General features: G+C 37.5%; 1 protein-coding gene across 4 annotated transcripts in view; it reads left to right on the forward strand.

Moving 5' to 3' along the window:
• KIAA1328 (KIAA1328 ortholog) overlaps nucleotides 1-21,340 on the forward strand; it is a 173,677-nt gene that overhangs the window by 4,899 nt on the left and 147,438 nt on the right. For all 4 annotated transcript variants that reach the window (XM_030511642.1, XM_030511644.2, XM_030511643.1 and 1 more), the window contains 3 exons: nucleotides 113-252; nucleotides 4,333-4,427; nucleotides 13,337-13,452. In XM_030511642.1, coding sequence (XP_030367502.1) covers nucleotides 113-252; nucleotides 4,333-4,427; nucleotides 13,337-13,452 — 351 coding nt within the window. The remainder of the gene's footprint in view (nucleotides 1-112; nucleotides 253-4,332; nucleotides 4,428-13,336; nucleotides 13,453-21,340) is intronic.

Consider the following 21,340-nt stretch of genomic DNA (forward strand, 5'->3'; position numbering starts at 1 on the left):
AAAAGAGCTGCTAAAGGCAAGGATGCCTTTGTGGAAGGCCTGATGTGAGAGGCAAGAGACGGGTCCCTTTCGACTTCTTAATCTCTCTGTTCTGCTTGTCTTTCATCTGCAGGAGTGTCTACAAAAGGAAATTTAAGAACAAGGTGTTTGCCAAAAAATCAGAGAAGTGAAACTGAACTAAAGGTGCCTGCAGCTGCTGCTTCCATTCCCATGGATCCTGTTAGAAGCACAGGAGATATGACAGGACAGCAGGTCAGTAAAGGCAAATTTTTCTTGCTCTTAAGAGTGCGCATAGTAGAAAAATGGCAGAAAATCTTTAGATTGAAAACTTAAACAGTTTTAGAGTGCTGTTATTTTTGCAATCTCTTACACTTTTTGCCTACTTACATGGTGGCTTGCTGGCAAAAATTAGTTTTCCACTGAGATCGCTTGCCCACCTAAACAGAACAAAAGTTGAATGTGCAAATTTATGTAAGTGGTATGTAACTGGGGCTATATAAGACACATAATATACATCTCTCTATGTGTGTATGTGTACAGAGAGTGGAGCTTTGAGTAGCCCTGTATCTATCTACATGTTGCTGGCCGAATACACAAGAGGTGGTTTCAGTCTATTCAGTTTCATTACAGTAGTCATATTGCTTAGAAACAAGACTTGTGAAATTCTTTTTAGAGACCTTTTTGGTATGTCTGCTCATGTTAGGAGTATAAAAATCACTTTCTATTTTGGATAGTGAAAGTTAAAAATACCTCTAGTAGTAGAAGTACCTTTATCAGATTATATTATCTTTGGCTGTGCTTTGAATTGTCTGGTATACTCCTGTGACAGTAGGTGATGCTTTTCTAGAGTTTATTGCACTAGAAATTTCAGAGCAGCGGGGTTTCCTTTGGAAGGCTGTTCTGTATTGTGGTATTCATAAATCTGTTGAGAGATGCCATTCTTCTAACCTGGTTTGTATAGTACAGGGACTATGTAAGTCATTTGTGTATTGTTAATTCCCTTGCATTGTAGTCATCTTGGGCAAGTCTGTTACTCACTAGGGTTTGGTACGCGTTCACTTACAGACAGGATCTAAAACTTCTGACTGCTTCTGAATCACTGCTGTGTTATCATGCAGTTAAATCTTGTTCTTTGTCTGGGCTAAGATGTCCTTGTCTGTGTCTTCTGTGTGCTGAGTAAATGCTATGTGACTTACATGTGCGTTCAAAACTCTGATGTGAAGACAGGTCACTCAGCTGTCATTGCTTTGACAGCATCATTGCCCTTCGCATCCTTCAGCATGCCATCCTCATAACTAGTATTCATTTTTAGGGTCCTTCTTGGACTTATCTGTTTCCATTTCTCTGTTTATCACTACTTGCATTTAGTAGGCTGGAATATAGATCCACTTTGCAAATGATGCTGTTAAGTGACATGCAGAGGAATTTCACAAATAGCTCCCATTATGCAGAATCTTTATGTACAAGTATCTCTTCCTACTAAGTATCTACAAGTCAGATTCCTTCATATGTCACATTAAAATATATTTTGTTGTATGGTGTGTTGATTGCATTGTTTAGAGAATTTTTACTCCCCTTTCTCTGTGAGAGCTGTTAGGATAGAAATGGTCTTTGTGTTTGCTTTTTTCTTTTTTTTTTCCCTTTTTTTTTTAATAAAATACCTAATATGTGAAGTCTTGATTGGAGACTCAAATGTGGTTTTATATTTTTGGCAATAAAATGTGTTTGAAGCTTTTTCTGTTTTCCGTCTATTTTAACCTTCTGTTTTGTTCTTACCTTGCCAAATCCTCCTGGAAACTTTGTACTGTAACTTTGAAGATAAGCTCTTAATTACTTGAAACAAACAGAACAAATACATTTTACGTATTGTGGAAGAAGAAGGTTTCACAAAGGTTCTTTTTTTTTTGCAAGCAGTTCTCATCAGCACACAACTAATTTTCTTCAAGGTGTTGTGAGAGTGTCTAGGGAGAGCTGATTGCTTTACTTTTAACACACGTTATGCTGTTGTACTGGTAGGTAGCTCAGCATTAACAATTTACCAGAATCCTCTTTTGAAGAGAATGGATTGAGTTTTGATTTAATATGAATCTTGGCAGAACTGATTTGCCTTTTCTCCATTCAGATGGACTTGAGTACCAGAAAGGTGAATTAGAATTTTGGAAGAGATTTCAAAAAGCTCTTGTTAGCTATGGAGCTTTTCTGGTGATTTTAATGAATCAGTGGTTTGCTATACTGGACTTGACCAAAATTTCCCAGCCTCCTACTTCCCGTTTGGCAGAAGTTGTCTGCTGCTTTCATGCAGACTGTGGTCTTCCAAGGTGTGGTTTATAAAGTGAGAGCATCTCCCATTTATGTAGTAGGTTTCTTCCAGAAAATACTGAATTATGAAACTGAGTTCTACCCTGAGCTGTGTAGAAAGGACAGAAATCTGGCAGGAGACAATACAGTCTTGGCCTCTATATCATTTGTCATCTTGTTTTGATGGTGGAGCTGCTTCTGTGTATAATTCCAGAGCTTCATTTTGACATGTGTTATGGTACGAGCCTGCCTTTAAGAATTTTTGGTGTGCCATCTATCTGTGCCTATGGGTGAAACAAGCACAGACTAACTTTTCGGATTTTCCTCTTCATCCTACTAATGTTTGTCTGATAGTATGTACGTAGGTTTGGGTAATAGCTTGAGTAACTTCTGTTAAAATCTCCTTCACTAATGTGATCAAGCTTGTGCCTATTTTATGGGTGAAAAATGTCCTGTTACTTTTAATTTTTCCTAAAGAAGTTCCATCATGAGGCTGCTAAAAAAATAAAAGTTGATATATTTTTAGCATGGGAAATGCAAATCCTTCAACCTTATGTTTAGTTGAAGTAAAATTCAGTTAACTTTAAGACGTTCTCTCTTTATTTGTATGACTGTAAATAACGTATGTTTTGGAAGGAAACTGTGAAATCAAATATCCTCAAGAAAAGCCCTGAAATGTGGTTTGCCTTATGAAACTTCAATATTTTGTTTTTACCCCCGTGGAAAATACAGTGAAGTTAAAATAAGAGTGTACTGAAGAGTCAGGTGGGTGTAACGGCAGTCTGTCTAAAATCATGACCTCTTTTAAAAGTGACATAGCTCTTTAATTGTTTCAAACTATTGTTCAAGAAGCAATTAGCTAAGAATGGAAGGGGACACTTCCTTCCTGATGCGTGTAGATCAGCTGCCATTACTGCTAATGAGGGGAGAGCGGCCCAGTGTTTGCTTTGTATGTTCAGGGGTGGTTCTGTGAGGTATTGTGTTAACTTGGCCAAACTGCAAGGCATTTGATAGCATTCTCGGGTCTCATGTTCAGCACTTTATGCAGTCGGGGAGATTTAATATTTCAAGGTTTGTAAAAGTCTAAACTGAGAATAAGTAAATCAGATTAAGTGGAAATAATTAAACTATTTCGGACAGCAAAATAGTTTCACTGTAGCTTTCATCTTGGGATTTTGTTAGCGCTAGCACTAGAGAACCAAGTTTTTGACAAAGAAAAACAAGTTAGAATTTAGAACTGTTTCTATTTGGAAACACCAGACGTAAGTAATGTCAGTAACCGCAGTAATCCGAGGGACTGCTGCAAACGCGAACAGCAATATGCCCTCTGGTGGACATTCATAACAAATACCAGTGTGATAAAAGAATGCGTTAAAAGAAGTGAAGTACTGGACTCCGTTAAAGGTCCGGTTTGAAAAGCAGTTAAGTACGAAGGCAGCAAATAAGTTATTAAAAAAAAAAAAAAAAAAAAGCTTGTGGAAAAGTGTGTAATTTTTGTGTATTAAAAAAATCCTTCGAAATAAAGACTTATACCATCTATGAACAATATATTGTATAACTTTTTTGCTGTTTTTTTTGTGTTTTGGTCATACATGCTAAGGCAGAATGTGTGGGGGGTTTTTTTGGTTTTTTTTTTTTTTTTTGTTTTTTTTCTTACTTTTTATTTAGGATCTGAATATAGTAAAGTGCAAACTCAGATTTGGATATTGCTGCACTAGATTTCCAAGTCATGAGAACTTACTGCCCTTTATCTAGTATGAACCAATGGATATTGTGTGTCTTAAAACTTTACCCAAATGTTTAATAGTAAAGTTAGCAGCTTGTATTTAAATTACAAGTCTATTAAAAGATTTCTCAACAATTTGGTAATTTGTTTCACTGAACTGTACTTACATTTAAAAAAAAATTCGTGTTTTATTTCCAGTTGGAATTTGCCTGCTTTTAGTTACTCGGACTTGAAATGCTTTTAATATCTTATGAAATATTTGTTCTCATTTAAAAAGTACTTTCTAAAATGTCACTTTAAATTTTCAGGTCACTAATGAAGGAGGAATGAAGAGTGCTTCTTTAAAGGATTTGTGTCCTGAGGACAAGAGGCGCATTGCAAACTTAATTAAAGAACTTGCCAGGTGAGAATAAGCATCACCTGAAAATGCATTATGTTTAAGGAGAGTCATTCCTCTAATTAACATCAATCAATGTAGAACTGCTTTATGGAACTGAATATTTGCATAAGGTAATTTTTCTTGCTGGAAGAGGTATGAGCAACGAAGCAGCCTGATCCGTTTTTCCTTGCTTCTTGACCCAACCCCCCTCTAAATGCACTGAATACAAAAGCCAAAGTTTTATGACCTGCAGTAGTTCATCCATAAAAAACATGTCACAGGGCTAGGGTTTTGTTTGCTGCTCTGTGTCATGTGCTTTAAATAAACACATATTGTCTTTTGGAAATGACAGGCTTTGTTGATATGAAAATTTATAGTGCTTATTTGTCAAGGTAACCTCTTACATGACATGCCATGTTAAAGGTGGATTGGTGATCTTGTGGCTGAAATATGTTAATCAGTATTTGAAGTGTTTGCACATGTTGAGCAATAGAGTGCAGTATAATTTTAATTTATCTAGCCAAATTTTCTTTTGCTTTGATTAATTCATTAAAGTTCTCCCTACACTGTGAGAGGAGAGGCTGAAATAGTGTGAGTTTCCCAGCTTTAGCAAACATTTTTTTCGACGTTTCATTCCAGTGCTAGTTGCATTCACGAAGATAAATGATGTGAAAATAGATTGAATTTGAGAGAGGAGATTTTGCCTCCCCATCTGTGTCCCTATCACTTCAGAATCTGTGGAAGTCTGCTTTTTGCATAGGGGCCATAAAATTGAGAAGGAGCGCATGAGACTTTAGCAGGCCCTCGCACATCAGGGGGGAAAGTCTCGTGAGGTGATATTGGGTCCTTTGGGCTAAAAGTTCGTGTCCATGCTAAGAATTTAAAAAGAATTTTGAAAACTTATAAAGGCACAGTTTTTCTAGAACAAAATGTAGGTTCTCAGGTATTACTGAAATGCATTTTGCTATAGATTTCATATGTCTGCAATAATTGGCAAGCACTACTATCCTTTTTATATTGGAAAATTTGGGCAGTGAAATTAAGTTACTTGCTCAAGGTCATGCAATAAGTCTTGGGTGCAGCTAGGAATATTTTCTCTCTGATTATCCTCATCCAGTGGACCATTTTGCCTGCTAATAATTTTTACCAATATAGGATTTCTTGCTATACAGTATTTTAGTAATTTCTGAAATTCTTCATGCTTGCAACGCTATTTTATCCTACCTCATGTGTTAGAAAATGTCTAGTTAAGGCTGTCATAAAGAGTAGATTGCTAGGAAGGCTGGTAACAAATTGTCAGATGTTGGAGCTATTCGGACACTGTTGCCTCTGTTGATATATAGAGGTATATTCTAATATTAAAAAAAGCCTTTTATTACATTGTTCCTTATAATACACTGCTCCCTAGTGAATAGTAGTACACTAACTCATTTGAGCATGGGATTCTTCTTAAATCTCAGATGCTGTGATTTTTCCCTGAGGACAGTTTGATATTTCTGCCTGACATTTCTTCGAAGAAAAATAGAAGGTGCAGCAACATTAATTTTGAAAAGTAAAATTAGTGGAACACTATTATTTTATACTTAGTTCTCTTTTATTTTTAAACCTAATCTTATTTTTATTGGATGTTATTAAAAGTCCTTTGCAGAGTAATAGGGAAGTTGAACTTTAATTCCGCTCACCTCGTCACTTTTTTAAAACTCTTCATAATTTTCATCCCTAGTTGTACAGTAATGGAAGGTTTTTATATGCAGTAGAACATTCTTTGCTATTTCAGAGAAGAACCGGCAGGATGCTGAAAGTTTTCCAGGAAGACTGTCCTGCAGTAAATACTTGGAATAATAAAGACCTCTCTTGACCAGAGCTATACTTCACTCTTCCCTAGGTTGTTACTTTTATGAATGAAAATGATGGTAGTTCTGACTAATTCCTGTATGTTTGTTGCAGGATGGTGGACAGAAATAGATTGGTCAGTAACTGTCTGCATGAAAGCAGTTGTAAAATTCTGTGGAAACCAGTAGCAAAATACGATTAACCCCTTGCTTGAGCAGCTCAGGATATTGGTCTTTCCACTGTCTTCTGTGACTGCTGAAGGAGACCTAATGTACTTTCTCTTCCATTTTCTTCTCTTCCTCCAACTCTCACTCACAATATACTTTTGAACATTGGGAAGGTGTGTGCCTGCACATTAGCTAATATGCTGCTGTGTTAGATTTTGTCTTGATGTGAGTAAATTCTAATGCTGGCTATATTATTAATCTTTCCCTTGAAAAAAATCAGTTACTGGTCTGTAATGCTCTGCTGCTGGGGATTCTGGTGGCTGACATCAACGTTAGCTGTTAAGGACTTTATGAAATTCAATTTTGAGACGGGGTTGAAAGAATGAACTCCGCTGATCCTTTCTAATCCTCCTTTCTAGGCTAAATAATCTTAGTTTTTTCTCTGTGCTGCCACCTGTAAATCTAACCATTATTTTGCCTTTCTTTGAACAGGATGAGGGGTGATGGTTTTAAACTAACAGAGGGGATGTGAGGAAGGGATTTTTTACAATGAGGGTGGTAAAATCCCGGCACAGGTTGCCCAGAGAGGTGGTGGATGCACCATCTGTGGAGACATTCAAGGCCAGGCTGGATGTGGTTCTGGGCAACCTGATCTAGTTGAAGGTGTCCTTGCTCATTGCGAGGGGGTGAGACCAGGTGACCTGTCACAGTCCCTTCCATCCCAAAGTATTCTATGATTCTATATCCAGTTTATCTTCCGCCTTTAGGTGAAAAGAGAGACAAACTGGATCCAAACTGTAAAGGACCTTAATGTTGTAAATTTGAACTTTGGTTTAATTGTGTCAGCAGATTGTTTTCGAATTGTTTTTGTAGGTGAATTTCTGAGTAGAACGAGTCAGGCCCATGAGTGCCAAAGTGCTTTGTGGTAAATGGGAAATTCTCTAGTGTGATCAGCCATTACTTTCAAAAACAACTGGCATGGCACCTTCATGTTTTCGTCAAGGTGCTACTGGCGTGGTGGCGAAAGTGGCAGGCATGGTAGGACCAAATTTTAGCTCTTCCTACGAGCAGAGTCATTTTAAGAGGCAAAAAAAAAGTACTTTCTCTGAGCTTTTATTACTGCAGTCTACTCCTGAAGCAGTCATTAGCTTGTGTAACGAAATGAGCAGTGGCATGGTGAAGACACTGAGATTCCTACCCTCGTACTCTGCGCCAGTGTCAGCACACATTAGGCTCTTCCAGGAAGGAGCAGTGCAAAGTCCTCTGGGACCCAGCCATTTGGCTCTTGAGCATTAAGGACTTGCTAGACACCATACCAGCAATGGGTACGAAGTATTGTGGAGTGAAATATTTGAAGTGGTATGCAGATTTTGAGAGCGCTCTCTGTCATGGCATTTGGCTGAATGGAGAGGGTCATAACTTCCTTTGCAGAGAGAGTGAATATGTGCGTGCTTGCAAGCGTTCACTTCACTCCTGACTGATATACAACCGTAGTACTGTGATTTTCTAGCTCCCACTATGACATGTACATCATAAATACTTCTTCCCTGCTGCACAGTTCACATGTTCCTGTACAGCTCACGTAGGCAATTTGCTTTTGAATGAATAGAGGCATTGACTAGGTGAGGTAGAATGGTTCATGAAATTTTAATTTTTGTTTTTAGTGGTGAGAATTGGTATCCGTCTACTTTGTATTCTTTCTTTCTTCAGATAAGATAAACACGAAGAAAGCTGGCTCCCTGTTGTCTTTGCAAACAAATCTTTGAAAGCAATTTAGGTAGAAAGGTATCGTAATGCCCTTATCCACCCAAGGGAGGGAGTGATTGCCCTTTTCAAATGAGGTACAAGGTGGTTTTCGCTATCAGATTAGTATCTTTCTGGCAAAGGCCACTGGCATGCCCAGAATGGCTTGCACCCCCTGCAGCTTGTTAAACAGCCTTCAGACAGCCCTGCGTCCCTTATTGAGAAAATGCTTCCTCCTTCCCAAGTCCTTGGATTCCTAAACCCTTTGTAGGGTGCTGGCAGTCGGGGATGCTAGTCTTTTCTGCCGGCATTGCTTTTCATCCTGATACGAAGATGAAATTGACCAACTGCAATTGAAATTTTCTAGCAAAAGGTGAAAATGGGAATCAAAACAGAAGGTTAATTTGGTTATGGAACTGGAAACCATTACAAAGGAGGACAGTAAAACTATTGTAGCGTATATCTGCTGTTTAAGTGTTTTTCTTTCAGCAGTTAGGATTTTTGAAGGACAACTCGCCTGTGGAAGCCCGTATTACAAATCTGCAGCGTGTAGCCTCTTGGGTTACCTTCTCTCTTGGGTTACACTACCTCATATTTAACCTGGCTTTAACTTCAATGTCAAGATCTTTTATTCCTTTTTCTTTGTTTGTGCTACTTTAGGAGCAATATTGTGCTGCAGTTCTCTTAATTGGTCAGGCAGTGAGACTGCAAATGAGATATCCCTAAGCTTGTCTGGAAATTACTTCTTGTTGATAGGGAAAGCATGCCTTGGATTATTGTATCACCAATCACACTTACCTTTTGTGCTTAAAAAGTCATTTGTAGCTATAAATTCATGCTGTGAGATCTAGTTTTGTATTTTGCAAGTTGCATATCATAAAATTTATCCATTGTGAGGCAATTTCAATTATGTCTTTGGATCGTTAGGGGTTTTGTTGGTCTTTTTTTTTTTTTTTTTTTAATTTATACAAAGTGCCCATGATACTTGGGTAAAATATATCAGATTTGTGAACAGTGTCCTTAGACAAAAATGCTGCCATTATTTCTTCCTGCAGTGCTTGTATTAAAAGTCGCTTGGTGCTTACTTCTGCCAGAAGCATGTTGTGATCATCTCTGGCATGAAACTTCTTGTTTCATCTTTCTGGAGTCCATCTTTCCCTTGGAATACCCAGTTTCATTCCGTGATTTCTGTGTGTTCTGGGCTTTGCATGATGCCTTTATCTTAGTCCTTGCTCCGTTTTTCCTTCTCCTGTGGCCTTGCCTGTTCCAGTTGCCATTCTTTGCTTGGAATTTAAAATGAGGTTTTTTGAGAATGGTCACCATTTTTGTCACCAATATGACAAGATGGTCACCATATCCATCTTTGCTAGCTAGTTGGCAGACTAATATCAGGTGAGTATTCCCTAAAAAATAAATGTTCCCAACAAGTACAGGACAGATCAGAGAACTTCCCAGCATCTGTGTCTCTGCTTTTTGTTTATTTTGTCTTCTCTCTTAACTTGCTCAGTTACAGTTCTCAATGCATTCAGATTTCTCTTTGTAAAAGCTCAATTTTTTCTAACACTTTTAAAAAATAGAAAAAACTATTTTTAATTTGCCTTTTCAGCTCTTCTTTTCTTTTGTAAAGATTGTAAGAGCCTTCAGTCAGGAAGAGTTCTTTTGAGTTTTGTCCCTAGTGTAGTGTTGATGTATTATGGCTCTTTCTTGTGCATGCCAGTTACTCAATAGACAAGTAAAACTTGAACCGCTGTTGACCTGTGCAGTGCTTCAAAAATTCCACCTTAAGAGCATCAATCCTGCATTACTCAGTGGAATGAATCACTGTCATCAGCAAACTTGTTGATCAATTCCTTCTTCAGATAACACAGAACTACTAGTATCAGGAGTGGACGTGGGAGCACATCGTAATAGTTGGAACTGGTGAATTAAGAATTAATTTGAAACCTAAAGCTGATGTCCTAGGAGGATTTTTTGTCAATATATCTGCATTATGAATTTTTATTTCCTACAGAGTAGGTTTTTTCTGTAAAATAAAATTAAAATCTTTATTTAGATGTCTAGAATTACATAAGCTTTGAAGTGTTGAACTTAGAGCAAATCTCGAACAAAGTTGGTGTGTATTCTATGACATCAGATAGGTGGATGTAAATTACATGTAGGAAAGTGGTGCTGGAATAATTCCGAACAGCTGGAATAGTTCTACTGATTTGTCATCTTTGCTCTCAGCTATTGGTCCTCTATTTGTTCCTGCAAACGATGGTAACGGAGCTGGACACCAGCGTGTTGCCCAGTGGAGTATTGTGCCCTTTGTAGTTGTAGTGTCTTTATTCTTTCACTGTTCTTTTCTGACCACGGGCAGATGAAAAGCAGGTAAAAATCCTTTTAAGGAGCCTTGTAATGTTTCTGTTTGGCATCAGTGAAGTCTTTCCTAATTCTGCTAAAAATCGTCTATTTTTTTCTTCCAGAACGCAAAGAAGTAAGTATATATAAAAGAATCTCACTGAGCTATGTATAGGATGTGACATAAATCCAGCATAATCTGATGACATTCTTGTATTCCTTTTCTCTAACTTCCTTTTGCCACCTCCTGTGAGTAACTGTATTCTATATCTTGCCTGCCCTTTATGGGCTGTCTCCTGCTTTGTGATACATAAACACATACTACCACATTTCTTCTAAGATCACTTACTGTTCTCAGTCATTTACTGCATAAGATATGTGGCACAATATATTCATGTGTCTAGGAGTATGACAGCTTGCTGTGATCTGTGTTAAATACAAACACAGCACGTGCATGTGGTGCCGGCTGATATAAGGCACAAATCAGAGAATCTAGAGATGGGTAAAATCTGCTAGGTTTAGTCTAATTTCTCTAGTGCTCTGTTCTTTCTTACCTTTTTTTAGGCCAGGCTAGATGGGGCTTTGAGCAACCTCGTCTAGTGGAAGGTGTTGCTGCTCTTGGCAGGGAGGATTAGAACTACGTGAACTTTAAGGTCCCTTCACACTCAAACCATTCTGTGATTTCCTTATACTGTTGTTAGATTTTAATATTCTTGGGTGCCTGGTGTTTCAGCTGTCCATTTTTCTAGTGCAGCATCAATCCAGCAGTTAGGAAGCAAGCTTCCTTCCTTATATAGTGTTCTGGAGATGATACTTGTTCTTCCTTTCCCATCTGATTTTATTTTTCACTGTTCTTGTTTCCTTCCTGTCTCATCTACATGGTAATTGCTGTCTTCATTGTCTTTTCCAACTGATATGTTTTATTCTCTGTTCTCCACTTTTTTTCTTTCTTCTTTTTTTTTTTTTTTTTTACCCTAAGAAACAGAAAACATTCTTTCATCTTTCACTGATTACATGAAGGAAAGTCATATGTGCTGTAGTCATTTATCTGATTGCTCTAGATTCAGAGAAAACAAACTGGTTGTGGTTAGATGCAAAAGCCTGAGTCTGCAGCCTGTGGCATATGTGCTGTTGTAACTACATCAGGGAGCAAGGATGGATGATAGATAGTCTTCAGAAGTTTGTTGCCTGCTTAACTAAGGAGTACGTAGGTGTTAGAGTGAATCAAGAGTTAATACAGCTGGTTCCTTTTTCGTTGTTTTTCTGATGCGTGTGCACCACTTTTGACAACCTTTGAGTGGAGGGAAAGGGGCCTAAGAACGAGTTGATGAATACTGCAAGGGGCAGGATTGTGAGACCATGGGCACATGAACAGTGTAATGTTTTTATGCTAAATCCATGTCTTTCTTTTTTTTTTTTTTTTTTTTGTGTAATTTAGAAACTTTCCAATTAATAGTTTGTTCCAAGCTTTCAAACTTTACAGAATTTGATTATATGCTCTGTGTTACTTTTCCGCCTCCAGGGTTGTAGAGAAAAGGTGAGTTTCGGTATTATTAATTATTTCTAACTTCATGCAGTCTGCTTGAGCTGTTGTGGGAAGGGCTGTGGGTTGATCTTAGCGTTGGGGAATACTGCCTGTCTGTGTTTCACCCCCAGAGGTGTGACCCAATTGTGGTATTTATGGCTTTTCCACTGGAATACCAAAACAAATTGTGTCTTCCTAGGGGAAATGTCATGATGTCAAATGGATGGCTAGTCTCTGAAAGGAAGTTCTCTGTAAAAGAATGTCAATGAGTCTGATGAGCGAGTGGAAGGCTTAGTATATATGTATTATATAGATATGTATTATACTGTTCCTCCTTTCCTCTTCCTATAGTATGTTCCACTTACAGGAAGTTAAAGTTGAAGTTTGCTAAAAGTTGTACTGGTTTGGTCTCCTGTCACCTGTGTTGTGGCAGCTGTTTCATCATCATAAAAGACGAACTTTAAGAGCCTTCACCAACAGAAATTGCCTAAGTGCAGAGCAATAATATTTATTAGTCTAAGCTCATTACTTAATATTTTTGTAGAGGTTTTATAGAACCATTATTCCTAAGCCGTGTTTTTTAGCATAGTTACAGGATCATTTGTGCATAATGGTCGTCTTGCCTACGTGATACCAGAATAATTGTTTTTACAGCCTGCTCTTGAGGTGCAGAATAAATGGTCATTGTAAAGCTTTCTTACATTGTCATCTTTTAATCTTGATTCAATTATTTACACTGAGCAGCAAGATACAGAGTGCCATGGCTGCGAGAGAAGGGAAAATTTACTCCTGCAGCTTGTTATTTTAAAATCCCCAAAAGAGGATAAACTGTTTCTTTTGTAGAAAGCTGAAAAGAAAATGATTCTTTTCCTGGGCTTATATTTGACTAGTAAATGTGAAAGAATTAGTTTATACATTAAAAAACAAAAGAGTTTTCCAGTTTCTTTCCTGTCTTGGTAGCTAAGCTCTCCCATTTGGGTTGCCTGCTTACATGCCCTAGGCTTGCAAAGATCCCAGTGTGTCTTCATTATGACTGCAGGGAATCAAAGTGCACAAATCTAACTGTGGGTTTAGGTCCGTCCTTTGCTGTTCCATGCAGCCCATTAATGTGTATGTACTCTAGTGAGACCAGTGTCTTTGAAAAAATAATGTATTGCATAAACTCATATGCATCTTCCAATGTAATACAATGAAATAAACATTATGAGGAACTCACCTGTTTAAAGGTGGAGAGGGTGATATCTATTTACCTGGGAAGCAGAGGAGTTGTAAGTCAGGCACTGTGGTTATGGGCATATATATTATTTTTCTCATATTCTTTTCAGGGTAAGTGAAGAAAAAGAGGTGACAGAAGAACGGCTGAAAGCTGAACAGGAGTCATTCGAGAAGAAGATCAGGCAGCTAGAGGAACAGAATGAACTTATCATCAAGGAAAGGGAAGATATCCTTTAAAAATATGTGCGGGGGCTCACTGTCTGAAATAAAAAGTGAACTACAGAGAAATAATTGTTCTAATTTACGGCAGAGAATAAATCTGCATGTGCTGCTATTCAAAAGCAATCAGAGAGATGACTTGTCAGCCTGTGATGCTGGTTCATTTGAGCTTAAAACTGCCATCCAGCTGTTCCTGTGATGTTTTGCTATGAAATAGATATTTATCAACTAAACCCGACAATAAGTAATTTGTGCATTAAAGTATGGTTATAGGTTTTTTTTCTTTCTTTTTCTTTTTTTTTTTTTTTTAGCTTAATCCTGTTAGGTTGTTGTGACTGGGTTCTAAAACTTGCATGCTATTCCAGTGTTCTCCATGTCCAGAGAAAGATAACTTATACTGAAAACATGTAAACTGTATGCATATACTAGGGAATTTAGCCGGTTCAGACTTTTTTTGGTGTAGCTTTTGGTTGGTGGTTTTTTTTATATATAAAGTTAGGCAAATATCTTTTCTTGCAGGCTGTGACTTCCATTTTTATTAAGCTGCATATGCTTAGTCTCAGTCCTGGAATATCACATGCAAAGTCAATGTGGCAGGAACTACAATTTTCCTTCAGCGCGGTTTGATAGACTTTTGCAAAATCCTCTTGTTCATTTCTCTTCTACATCTTTGATGTTAATGCTTTCTTGTTTAATTCCTCATAAGGCTAATGGTTGACTACAGTGGGACATGGAAGAGGCAGTGCTGCAACTACAGCAAAAGCAAATATTATATGGTTCACCAGGAATTATATTTCAAGTAGGGATGATACTAATGCCATTTTAAAAATCATTGATGAAATCTAGTGTGCAGTAGCATTTTCAGTCCTGAGTAATTCCTTGTTCAAGAAAAACATGAAGTCAGTGACAAAAGTTGTGGAGAAAGGTTACTTAAGATGGTGAGGGGCCTGGAGAAGCTATTTTATGAGAAAACACTGAATGTGTGTTTGTGTAAGCTTGTGAATAGTGACTGGCCATATGGAAGAAGGTTCAGATGGTGGTAAGGTGAATGGGGGAGAGGCAGTGCTAGAGAAAAAGGGACTGTTCGAGGTATAGACCTCTGTTGGAACAGAAATATGTGGAGATAAACGGTCCACAAACTTACACATGAAGTTAGAGGAGGGTTCTTTAAAATTCGAGCAATCATATTTCACAGTTAATACATGAAGACTTAACACAAAATAAGCTTTTTTATGATGGAGCTTGGTTGGCTTATGTTGTCTCTGTCAACAGGGGATTGCCCTTGATGGCCCAGAAGATTTCTTGTAGCACAGTAGCACTTAAATTGATAGAAAGAATTTGGTCTGTTTGTACTAAATAATATACACATCAACAAGCTTAGCCGGCCGTGGAACAGTTCCTGGAAAATACTAAATCTGATGTATTTAAGAGCCATTAGATGTGGCTACAGCTCTTTTACATTGATTTCACTGAAGCCAGTATTTTGTCGGATATTACATCTTGTGCATTCAGTCGGCTCGTGCATGTGGGTGGGATGTATGTTCCAGATTAATATATGCACATAAAGCTTTCAGTAATTCATCTGATGTTTATTTGGCTACTGGGAAGTAGGCATGCTTGCTTGGTTTTTTTGCATGGTTTGTTTTTTTTGCCCCCCTTTTTTTCCCCTTTACTAGAAATAGATTGCATGAGTACTTTTTCAGAAGTCTGGTAGACATGGCAGAAGGTTAATGCATGCAATTTTACACTTCATAAAACTGCAAACCTAGAAATATAAAACAAGGTTATAATTTTAAACAGTATAATTTTAACTACTGCAATACTTGCCTATCATACATGAATGATTCAAGATCCTCAATGTACCTCCGATCAGTTAATTTTTTATCTTAAAGCTTGTTGCAGAGACAAGAAATGGTAGAAATGACTTGCCAAAGTTGAATACAGATTCTGGCTATTTTCAAGTACAGCAACTCGAAATTCTTCAAGTTCTTCTGGAATGTACAGAGTTCACTTACAAATAAGATAGCAGGGATATAATACCACAAGAAAAAAACCTTCTAGTCTGGTAAAATCGATTTTACTTACTTTTTCCCCTGTTCCCCGAAGCTAATTTATTCTCTGTAAAATTACTTTATCTAGACCAGTGTTTAAAATTATCCTACAATAATAAATTGGTGCTTCTGATATAACTGCAGCTATCTGGTGAAGTGTAATTTCAGCTTGGCAAAGGTTTAAATTGAATAGCACAGGGAATGTGGGTTCATTTTTTTTTCCTCAGCAACATGAGTTTTTTTGTTTGATTTTTTTCTTATTGAGACTCTTGCAGCCAAAATACACTTTGTGTGCTTGAAATCCCTACTTTAAAGACAGATTTCCTTCATTTTGTTGTTTGGTGGTGTGGCTGTTTTTTTTGTTCTTTTTTTTTTTTTCCCCTGCTTTTAAGAAGCTGTGTGAACCCATCTATTTGGATTAATTGCTGATGGACTATGACAAAAGCATTGGGGAGTAGGGGGGGTAGATGGAATGCAGAGATGTCACTGTGATAACTTAGTAATATTGATAAAACACTGTCTGCAGCCTAAGCTTGCATTTACTTTGGAATTGGTCAGTGCAGTCTGGGTAGGGAACAAACCCTCAATTTAATGCAAATTTCAAAGTCAATTCTATCCTTCCATTGCATTTGAGTAGTCCTTACTAGGGTGTGCAGTTAATGGAGGACAACCCTGATGAGCACACTGTGAATCATAAATAGGCCAGCCTGTTGTCAGGGTTGCCCAATGCTTGTTAGCACAGAATTAAGGAAAATTAGGGATTCGAAGTAGTTGTCTGGCCTATTCCTTTTCCCTAATGCAGTTAGACCTGTCATATTCTCTTACAATTTGGCCAAAGGTAGATACTTTGGCTTAGTTTTTCACAAAAAAGCAGGTCTTCCTGCTTGCAGCCAACTTCTTTCAAACAGAACTTGATCTAAAGTGTTTCAATCAGTTCTAAACCCAAAAGAGGATCAAATCTTTATTTTGCCTACATAAAACTCATGTAGCCTTTTCTCCAAAAAGTTCTAGTGCTGCTGTTTTTTGGAGATGTGATGCTTAGCGGTGCAAGGTGTGCGTGCTGTGATGATATCTTTTGCTGTTCTTACTAAAATTTACCTAATTGGGCTGAACAGGAAAATCCAGTAATAGGTGCTCCCATTCTTTTGATACCCTCCACAATGAAAGCATCTTAATAGCTTGGTTGAAATGAGGTTGAGAATATGGGGGATAAATTTTATCTTCTGAAAGGGAAGATTAAGCAGGAGGTAGAGAGGAAAACATATATGGAGGCTGTACTGGGGAAGTGAGAACTAGAACCTGACTGGAAAAAGAGACTTGGAAAAGGAGGTTGGGCTGGGCATGGCTGATGTGAAAGAAGTGAAGCCTGTGACCGACAAGTTCAAAAGTGTTTGGATTAAGCAGTCAGGGTTAAGGAAGAACCAGGACAAAGGCGGATGGTCTGTGGTCAGTCAGATGATTGTGAGACAGCCGATGAAAGCAGGGATGTGTCTGTTTGGTGTATTCAAGCTCCCTCCAAACTTTGAAGCAGAATGTGGGGCTAAGCTGAGTGTCTCCAGAGAAGGCTCACTATATGTAACCTACCTCTGTGTCTTCCTCAACATCCGCTCTTAGTATTTGCCTTCTCTTTGCTTCTGTATTCCCAGATCATGATGGATACATACTGGGTGATGGAACTATGCTTCTAGCAGCAAGTCTAAATTCTGGCAGTGCCTTTGGAGCGTTTGACTTGCAACTTCAATGTTCTTAGTTTTGTTGTTCCATTTGCATTTTCAGAATAAGGAATAAGCAGCGTGTACCATGTTGTGCTCTTAGGCTACATGCCCTGCCCCTTCCTCCACTTCTGCTGGGAGCTCTGAAGAGAAAAGCTTCTGGCTTTCCTTTTTCCCTGGCATATTTTCAGCCACCTATTATTAATTTAGGTCCCAAATATGATTTAATTTAAGAAACAGGAAAATATCTTTTGTAAGATGCCCCAGTACTGTAATGATAAATGTCTTAGGAAAAGACCGATAATAATGAGATTATTAAGAAAAAAATACTACTGTTCTTTCAGAGCCCAAAGAAATTATGTTATGGTCTTTAGCTTTTCTTGTTATCACCATTAAGGGATTTTTTTTTAATGTAAGTTTGATGATGTTGCATAAATGAAGAAGCAAAAGCAGGCTTAACATTTCTGTGAAGATTTATTAAGTGAGGGAGAGGAAATTTCTTTTTAAAAAATTATAAAAGATGGTTACTGAATTCTATGCTATGCTGAAATTATTATTTTGGATGCAAAGAATGAGGAGGTAAAGTGAAGAAGAGATTCTGTTCATTACAAACTTTTTTGTCTTTAAATTTAAACTCATCAGCCCTAGTAAACAGCTGTTTTGGTTTATATTTAGAATGTACCTGCATTACTTACATTTTTTTGTTGGAATCATTTTCTGACTGAACACGATCTGTTGATTTGAAGACCCTGTCATGTTCACACAACAAATCCGATATGATTTACTTGCTACTCTTAAAATTGATCACAGACTCTGTTTACATATGCTTTTAATATTGTAACTTAGGACTACTTAATTAGTTGATTTTGCATGCAGTTAACATGAATATTAATTTAACTAAAACAGTTGATTTGCTGATATTGTTAGTGAGAGATAGAGTATTAATTTGGTGGAAGAATAATGGGCTTTTTATAAGCAGTATCTAGAGTCTTTAATAAAATGCTTTTAGTTTTGCCATAGTACTGTTCATTACATTACACTTGCGTATACTCATAAATTAGTGCCATTTTTGTATTTTCTCTTTTTCCTATCTTTCTGTGCTAGTAGAATGAGTATTTTTCAGAAGAAAAATAGTTGTTGACTTGCTTAATACCAAAGAACAAACTGATAAAAAGCAGGTATCGGAGTACAGAATATACTTTTTTGTTCTGTCATACTTTTCTCTATAATTATGAATTTTCTTTTCTGAAAATGGGGAGAGAAATAGGCACTTCATCCATTTCCTCTCTTTTTTTAAATCTGACCCACCAAGTTGTCCTAACAGGTGAGGACACGGACCAAAAGGCTTTGCATAGAAAGCCTCTGGCAATGTAGTTAGTTGAACGTGTGGTCTTCGTGTCCTGCTTAAGATACGTGTGTGCGTGTGCCTCCCCAGGGCTGCCCTTTGCAAAGGACAATTAGTCTAAACCAAAATGACAATATGGAGTGTCTTAGAGAAAAGGGTATGGAAATCAACAGTATAGATAAGCGTGTATGTAGGAAAGTTGGATCCCTGCCTTGTTGCCTCTGTCCCTGAAATTAATAAAAGGTAAGAAGAAAATTCCTGTAGAGAGAAAAAATTGCCATTTGCAGGAAACTCATGCCTAATGCTTTTGAAGGTCAGGCTGTTTATTTAAAACTCAGTATCAGTTTTAGGGTTTAACTTTGGCTAAGTCTGAGGGTGATTTTTGCTTTTGTTACGGTTTCTGAAGTGTGGTAGCATAGTTTCTGAGAAGTTACGAACTGAGGGACCGGAATGACCATAATTGTTTTTCTTTTTGTTTCTCAACTTGGCTTCCTCAGCTTATTGTTTTAATTTTTTTCCCTTCTCGTTTTTCATATGTAAATGCATACTATATATCTTTCCCTGCGTCATAATTTGCTTGAATGCATGTGAGGAGAATAAAAAATTAGTATTTTGCTCCTTTTTTCCAATTTATCCAACTGCTTCCCTCTTTGAAGGTGTTTCCCTTACTGTTTTTATAGGTATCCTACTGGTAAATGTTTCTAAGCAACCATTATGGCTGATTGAATAAAAGCTGAACTTATTAAAAAGTCCCTGAATATTTATATGCTATTCTGTAACGGCAGTATTGGCTAAATAATGTATGTATTTAAGAACTTCTTAAATGTGGAAGAATCAGTCAAGGACTATTGGGTAAATAAGGTATTTTGAATTTTTTATGAACTTTTAAACTAAAACAAGGTGAAACATATTGTAATGTTGAGTGTTCAAATGGATCAATGACTGGAGATTCATTTAAAGTTCAGCTTTCTGTGTTTTTTCCTAGCTTGTGCTTTAGAGCACAAGTTGTGTTTTAGAGCACAAGCTAGCCTTTTTGTCCATGTTATCAAATTATCCAGAATCAACAGGCAGCATCTAAACAGTCAACATCGAACTCTGTATAATATGAGCTAGATAGGCTTTTTGCCCTACAGCCTCATACTCAGTGGTGCAGGATTGTCTGTGAGATGGTACTGTCAATACAGAAGTACAGGTGTGGTATAAGAGAAGCGGAGTTGCTTTGTAATTTATACTGTAAAGTGTAGAATGACGTTGTTCTGCGTGTGGTTGACTGGAGAAGGCTTTCACACCCAGCATCTCTGGTGTAGAATTTTGGAGGCTCGCTGTGTTGAGTGTCGAGGGCTAGTAGAATTCTTGTGTCTGTTTCCTGAAATTGTGCTGCAGTGATCTCTTCATGGTACTAATGACTTCATGTTTCTGAGCTCCAGTCTAGGTAAAAAGCTAGTGTTGTGCTTTGCCAGGTTGTTGGTAGCTGTTGGTAGATATATGTCTTCTAGCTCTGGAAGATGATTGGTACCTGAATCACAGACATGATACTCTCTATACTAACTAACTGGATATGATGATGAGCTGCCCCTCTCTGAACCTAGTGGGAGAAACCCATCATTAGAAATGCAGCCTCAGCCGTGACAATCTTATGTATCAAACATCAGGAAAAAACATGAAGCAGGTCAGGTGAAAGGTATTTCTCTGTAGAAATCAGGCTGGTAAGAAGGACTGTTTCACAGGTGATAGGCAGATCTTTTTTCAGGCGCTTAGACTGACCAGGCTAGGTACCTGACTGAATCTGGCCCCTGCTTTTGTGGCTATTGCTGAAACATTTGGCTTTAGACATGTGGGCTTTCAAAGTGATGTTTTGAGTTAAATTTTCCTTTATGACATTTGGCTCATTTGGAAACAAAGACTGAGATCTTTTAAAAGGAGGCACAAATGGGAAAATGAGATCATTAATTGTTGAAGCTGGTACTGTAACAAATTGACTAGAAATGTAGATTCAGAGAAATTGATGTACTTTATCCTTCCAAAATAAATGAATTCTCCATCTGCTTCAGCTTCTCAACTATAATGAGGACGTTGGGCTGACTGTTATTGGTTTTTCTGTCTTTCTGAACTATTTTGGAAAGTTTAAACATTTCTTGTATGATTAAATACACTTTCAATAAATCAATCTCGTAATAATTGTTGTTCAGGAGAGTTCATTATTCAGTTTAGTCTTTTAAATTACTGTTCTTCTTTAAAGGATTCTTCTGACGTAATGGCTTCTGCTAAATCCATTTGCCATGCTCTGGCTTGTAATTACTTTAGATTTGAAGAATAAAATGAATGGCTTTATTATTAATCAGTAGCAAATTTGTCTTACCGTTTTTAACCTTAGAGTGGCCTTCGCTCATGAGATAGCTTTAATGGTCTAGATAGCAAAACACTTCATACCTCTCTTTCAAGAGAGATTTAGTGAAAGCAATCAGATAGTTTTGTTTTTCCTCTTCTACCACCCCCTCTCCCCATCAAACGTTTGTCATGGTGACTGTCGTCATGTGATTGCTGTTGTATGCTGTCAGCTGCTAGCCCTCTGAAAGGCTAGTTTTGCTACCTGCTTTTAGACTGTAATTCTTTTCAGATTGGGCTAGCCTTTATTTTTGCATTATGCTGTGGAAAGTACATTGCGCTTAAACATAGCATTAATTTAACATTAGCTATTACACCGGTAATTGGTCTGTTTGAACTACATCACTGTTTGTGCATGATGAAAACTTTAAACTGTTAATTCCTTTCTACTGTTATGGAGTT

This window comes from Strigops habroptila, chromosome Z (genome assembly GCF_004027225.2).
Source record: "Strigops habroptila isolate Jane chromosome Z, bStrHab1.2.pri, whole genome shotgun sequence".
Lineage (NCBI taxonomy): Eukaryota > Metazoa > Chordata > Aves > Psittaciformes > Psittacidae > Strigops > Strigops habroptila.